General features: G+C 30.1%; 1 protein-coding gene and 1 long non-coding RNA gene across 8 annotated transcripts in view; one reads left to right on the top strand and one right to left on the bottom strand.

Annotated features, from left to right (window-relative positions):
- LOC141455240 (uncharacterized) overlaps positions 1–6,837 on the top strand; it is a 44,436-nt gene that overhangs the window by 3,822 nt on the left and 33,777 nt on the right. For all 6 annotated transcript variants that reach the window (XR_012459176.1, XR_012459173.1, XR_012459175.1 and 3 more), the window contains exon 3: positions 572–723. This is a non-coding gene — a long non-coding RNA (uncharacterized lncRNA). The remainder of the gene's footprint in view (positions 1–571; positions 724–6,837) is intronic.
- The window catches only part of Pdk (pyruvate dehydrogenase kinase), a 32,237-nt gene continuing 27,916 nt past the window's right edge, over positions 2,517–6,837 (bottom strand). For both annotated transcript variants that reach the window (XM_074130140.1, XM_074130139.1), the window contains exons 7-8: positions 3,694–3,803; positions 2,517–3,232 (exon numbers count right to left, since the gene is read on the bottom strand). In XM_074130140.1, the coding sequence (XP_073986241.1) occupies positions 3,071–3,232; positions 3,694–3,803 (272 nt within the window). In that variant the 3' untranslated portion in view covers positions 2,517–3,070. The remainder of the gene's footprint in view (positions 3,233–3,693; positions 3,804–6,837) is intronic.

The following is a 6,837-nucleotide window of genomic DNA, read 5'->3' as shown; positions in this document are numbered from 1 at the left end:
GTTACCATGAATATTGTATATCTTTTCTTACAAAACTAGAAGATTTTGCAAATTCATTTTAGAGGTGGTTCTGAAAGAAGACAGAATGATTTTCCCTTATATTAGCTTAATATTAATTTCAAAAAATCAATACTCACGTCATTAACATTAACTCATTCTAAAGTAATGCCTATTTTTTCAGGCGGGGCTTAAAGTCCAACTACCAATTAGGTGTCGTGGACGGAGGCGGCTAGCAAACATACTTTACTATAAATTCCTCATATTAACCATTAAAAGTATAGACCAGGAGTATAGCCAAGTTCCACAATACATATTAGCTTTACAGGTCTTGCCTCTAACCGCTCGGCTACCGTGGCGCCTCATTTATTCATTCTATATTCTATATTACTAACATTTACCTCCAAACTTGTTGACAACATTTTGACAAAGGTTATGTAACAATAATATTGTCAATAATTAAGTTTCTACTCAGTTATATTGATCAAACTGACGTCAAATTATCAATAATTCTAATGTTACTCAATATTACTGTATAGGTCAAAGGCAATTGACTTTTCTTTTCTTTTGACAGGATAGAGTCCGCTTACCTTCGCCCCTAGACATCTGCGGCAAGCGAAGAGGTGGGCTGCCGACATTGATAACTAACTGTAAACCCGCAGAACACAAAAAGTGCGACAGATAGCCCCAATGACCTCACTCAGAAAACTTAAAGAGAAGAGAAAAGTAAGAAGCTAAATATAACTACTTACATGCCGTACTACTAAGTTTAGAGATAAAAAGTTTCAAGAATTTGGTTCCATAGATTTGTGAGGAAACTAAAAAAAAAAAAACAAGAAAATTCAAATTTTCAGCTACTTCATTTTCCTTAAATTCATAATTCTGGCAAATCATTTAGGCCATACCAACCAATATAATGTAGGGGACATAAAATACCACTAAAATGAAAATTTAAAACATAAATAACCGACCGCTTTCCAAAGAAACGACATTAATGAAAAGTGCCTTGGAAAATGTTTATTATAAATGTTGTAAGAACTAAATTAGCGTAATATCGTTAAAGCCATTTTCGTGAAAGTCTGAAAAAAGAAAAACTTATTCTGTCAAGTATTATTTTCAGTTGAAGAAAATTAATCTAAGAGTTATTTTCAATACCCATGAAGATAAACAAATGAAAGATAAAGGTTGAGCTTTTCTTTTGTAATTTTTCATTTATGAGCAAAGTGTTCACATAAAACACAGAATTTACTAAAACCTAGTTTTTTTTAAAAAAAAAATCAGGGGACTTTGAAACGTGTATTCTCCATATCTAAAATTGGACATAAACTGACACACTGATTGCCATCAAGAAGCTGCATTTTTCTATCTGGTTGTAGATTCCCACTATTTCGCCCAATAATTTTTTCTGAGTGACCATTTCTTAATAATTTTAAGAAAAAAAAAAACAACCAATAGGATACCAAAATTCTTGGTTAGCTCTGGGTATTAAGCTGTTAAAGGACTGATAGCCCTCCTCCTAAACAGATGTTCTAGAAGTGCCAATTTGAATAACTTTGAATATTAAAGAACTTGCAATCGAACAGTACTAACTCTAATTACTCCATTCAGACGACTGTAACGGCAATGTTCTCGTGAACCTTCGATTTAATGCAACGCCATGGAAGTGACAATACTCAATATCTCTTTTAACCGATACCAATTTACTCTAGAATCATTTTCTTTTTGTTAATTTAAAGTTACAAAGAAATAAGTGGCTGATGCATATACAGGGTGATTCATTTAAAACGCACCAATCGCTAATAACTTTTTAGGAAAGCAGAATTTCGAAAAAGCCCACGAAGTAAACTATATGTTTTTTTTTGGGTCTAGTTTTCAAATTTTCCACTCCCGATGCTGTATCTTTATTTTTGACGGAGTTACGGCCATAAACCCAATTGAGGTTTTATAAGGACCACTGGTTTTGACAATGATTGTGCAAACTACATAAAAAAAACTTGTGAAAAATGACGTTGACTTCGTTTCGACACCCCTAATATTTGTCGAGATATTTAAGATCAAAGTTACTATTTTATCAACTCGTGAACGGTTTTCAATATTAATTTACCACCAGAAATACACGTTTTGGTAGGTCCTTTGACTGCAAAAAATGTTATTGGTGACGCAAAGTGAAAAAGTAATAATAATTAAAGATTTTAAAAATGTAGTGTAATGTAATGGTTATGGGTGAGTCAGTATAAATTAGTTTTATCATCAAATAAAAGCAATCATCACATCATTTTAGTGTACTCCGTACGCAAGACTTCTTGAACTGTGATTACTGGGTTTTTGGCCGTAACTCTGCCAAAAATAAAGATACAGCATCGGGGGTGGAAAATTTGAAAACTAGACCAAAAGAAACATATAGTTTACTCCGTGGGTTTTTTCGAAATTCCGCTTTCCTAAAAAGTTATAAGCGATTGGTGCGTTTTAAATGGATCACCCTGTATATACAAAATATATGTATAGAAAATATAAATAAGTAAATTGAAACATTTTATTCTGTTACATATTTTTTTTAAGATTTTGCATTTGTTATCGACCATTTACTGAGAAACGAGCCGTACAAAGTAGAGTCTTATTGAATTTTGATGTTATATTAATCATTAAAATTAAATAGGTACACTTTTGTTTATTTTACAAAATAAAAATTTAAATCCCTAATAGATTAACTTATTAATACAATAAAAAATAACTTGTATGTTAATAACAAAATTATTTTGGAATATTCCAAATCAAAATATTTATATAATAAAATATATAATTAAGATATATTATTATCGTCATAACAAACCGACATGTTTAATATCTATTACAATATCAAAATCAATAACAAAATATTTAATAAAAAAAATTTAACAAATTTAATTTAACAATCACTGCCAATCTCACAATTTAATAGCAACGATACTTTTGTTATCTCTTAAATAAAGTTCACATTTATGTTAAAAAGTTAAAAAATAGTTTTTTTCTCAGAGAAATCTAGGCTCTTCTCTCTTCCGTATATACATACGATAATCTCTTTACAGATTTCCTTTTAATTAATCAGTCCATAAGGAGCCTTCAATGTAGAAATTTGTCTGGAACCTATAATCCCTGTATTTGTACTCCAATCACCCACTGGCACCGTTGTACGATAGAATTTTGTTGATGATTTGTTGAATATTGGCAATACTTCATTTGCTTCATTCGATAAAGCCTGGTCAAATAAATTAAAAAAAAAATTGAAAGTTGGATTTTACCATTACTTTTTAACAACAAATAGCCTAAGACTTCCTTTAGCGACTCTCTACATTTAAGTGATGCGCATGGAATCCAGAAGATTCGTTATTCACTGAATTTAAACTTTCTATATCACTAATATGCAAAACTTTAAAATCAAAAAAACTTCAGTATATCTGTTTGATTGTGTGAAAGGATTGATTTAGAAATTCTACAATTGCGAGCTAGTTTCCAATTATAGTAGATTTTGGTAGATAACGGTTTTGCTGTTAGATAATCATATCCAATTGGTATTTAAATCGTGAAACAGATGAATGAATCTTATCGTTCATAGATTTACTCAATATTATTTCGATATTTCATACAAATAAATGGTGAATTCACATCGATAGTCTGCAGTTTATCTTAAAAATAAAAAATAAATGACGTTTTACAAACCTTCAGATAAATTATCGCATCAGTACCTAGTCCATCACAGCAAAGAAGGTTTAATTCACCATGGAAATAACGTGCATAAAGTCGAGAAATAGGTAACCCGTAACCATAACCTAAAAAAAATAATAATTTAGTGTTAGAAATACATATACAGGGTGATCCATTTAAAACGCACCAATCGCTAATAAGTTTTTAGGGAAAGCGTAATTTCGAAAAAACTCACTAAGTAAACTATATGTTGTTTTTTTTTTTGGTCTAGTTTTCAAATTTTCCACCCCCGATGCTGCATCTTCTTCATTTTTGGCGGAGTTAGGGCCAAAAACCTAATTTAGGTTTTATAAGGACCACTGGTTTTTGACAAAATGATGTGATGGTTTGACTTGTGTTTGACGATAAAACAAATTTATCCTGATTCTCCCACAACCATAACATTACACTACATTCTTTAAAAACTTCAATTATTATTATTTTTATTCTTTGCGTCAAAATTAACATTTTTTGCAGTCAGAAAACCTCCCCCAAAAGTGGTGTATTTCTGATGGAAAATAAATATCAAAAACCGTTCACGAATCAGATAAAATTGTAACTTTGATCTTGAAATATCTCGACTAATATTAGGGATATCGAAACGAGGTCAACGTCATTTTTCGCAGTTTTTTTATGTAGTTTTCATAATTATTGTCAAAACCAGTGGTCCTTATGAAACCCCAATCAGGTTTTTGGCCCGTAACTCCGCCAAAAATAAAGATACAGCATCGGGGATGGAAAATTTGTAAACTAGACCTAAAAATAAAACATAGTTTACTTCGTGGGCTTTTTTTCGAAATTCCGCTTTCCTAAAAAGTTATTAGCGATTGATGCGTTTTAAATGGATCACCCTGTATAAATAATATAAACACACACACATATATATATGTATATGTATATGACTCCGAGGAAGAAAAATAATTAGATACAAGCATTTCTGATGATACTCTAAAAGATTTCATATTTTTTTCACGTATGCAGATATCTAATTAGGTTAATAAACAAACAATTTGCAGCAGTAATAGTAATGATGTCCACTTACAAGCACTTCACACCATAAGATTTTTGTTTTTAATTTTAATAAATCAGATTCTTCATTAGAAAATATATTTTTTCAATCACCAATTTATTCATAAATAGTTAAGTACGATCAGAAGAAACTGAAAAATCGATTAAGTAAAAAGTTGAAAATCGATTCAGTAAAGAGTTGAAAATCGATTCAGTAAAGAGTTGAAAATCGATTCTGTTTGTTGATATTGTATAAAAGGTTGACTCCTAGTACAAGGCAGAGTTGGGCACTGATTAAAAAAAAAATTAAATTCTAAATTTAATTGATTAAAATTTTTAATTGATTGAATTTATTTTTAATTTTAATCAGAATTTAATCGGCGAATTTAATCGTAATTTTAATCATATGACAATTATTTAATCAATTAAATTTCAGATTTAATCGTTAATCAAACTAATATAATCAAACTAAAAAAATTATGATTAAATCTGAGAATTAAATTGAACTTTAATTTTAATCACCAAATTAGTTCAATTTCAATCGTTAATCAAACTAATTTAATCATTCACTTTTATGGCTTTTCAACCAATGCTTCGAACCACGTTTTGGCGAGGCAATTTTTCTAAGCATCTTCAAAAAATACTTTTTGGTTAATTTTTGTAGACTTGGACTTCTACACGAGTCTCTAGACCAGTGGTTCTTAACCGGTGTTCCGCAGAACACTGGTGTTCCGCGAATATGGTCCAAGTGATTCGCGAAATTTCAATTTTAAATGTATTGAAATTTAGAAACTTAGGAAAGATACAAAAACAAAAAATTGTTCCTTTTTTTTAATTTGAATTTAATTTTAAGTTCTTGCTATATACCGAATTTCAAATTATTTAATGTTAGTGTTCCGCGAGAAAAATATATACATATAATTGTGTTCCGCGTCTATGAAAAGGTTAAGAACCACTGATATAAAAGGTTGAAAATTTTTTATGCACAGGTTAGTTATTTTGTGCACAGATCTATAAATGTAGAAGATATAAAGGGTTGAAAATTTTTTGGGTCATGAAATTCTGTAAAATTATGGCCGTTCTATGTCTCCCACTGTGAACCACGTATTGGTATGGACTTTTTTTCTCTTATACACCTTGTTTTTCTCAATTAAAAACTATAGTCATTTTGTGCACAGATCTAAAAATGTAGAAGATATAAAGGGTTGAAAATTCTTTGGGTCATGAAATTCAGCAAAATTATGGCCGTTCTATATCTCCCACTGTGAACCACGTATCGCTATGGAATTTTGTTCTCTTATAAACTTTGTTTTTCTCAATTAAAAACTATAGTTATTTTGTGCACAGATCTATAAATGTAGAAGATATAAAGGGTTGAAAATTTTTTGGGTCATGAAATTCTGTAAATTTATGGCCGTTCTATATCTCCCACTGTGAACCACGTATTGGTATGGAATTTTGTTCTCTTATACACTATGTTTTTCTCAATTAAAAACTATAGTTATTTTGTGCACAGATCTATAAATGTACAAGATATAAAGGGTTGAAAATTTTTTGGGTCATGAAATTCTGTAAAATTATGGCCGTCCTATACCTACCACTGTGAACCACGTATTGGTATGGAATTTTGTTCTCTTATACACTTTGTTTTTCTCAATTATAATCTATAGTTATTTTGTGCACAGATCTATAAATGTAGAAGATATAAAGGGTTGAAAATTTTTTGGGTCATGAAATTCTGTAAAATTATGGCCGTTCTATATCTCCCACTGTGAACCACGTATTGGTATGGAATTTTCTTCTCTTATACACTTTGTTTTTCTCAATTAAAAACAATAGTTATTTTTTGCACAGATCTATAAATGTAGAAGATATAAAAGGTTGAAAATTATTTGGGTCATGAAATTCTGCAAAATTATGGCCTTTCTATATCTCCCACTGTGAACCACGTATTGGTATGGAATTTTCTTCTCTTATACACTTTGTTTTTCTCAATTAAAAACAATAGTTATTTTTTGCACAGATCTATAAATGTACAAGATATAAAGGGTTGAAAATTTTTTGGGTCATGAAATTCTGTAAAATTATGGCCGTCCTATACCTCCCACTGTG

This window comes from Rhodnius prolixus, unplaced genomic scaffold, assembly GCF_049639745.1.
Source record: "Rhodnius prolixus isolate KJV_2025 unplaced genomic scaffold, Rpr scaffold_33, whole genome shotgun sequence".
NCBI lineage: Eukaryota > Metazoa > Arthropoda > Insecta > Hemiptera > Reduviidae > Rhodnius > Rhodnius prolixus.
The sequence above is the reverse complement of the archived record's forward strand: the minus strand, read 5'-3'. Positions and strand labels throughout refer to the sequence as shown.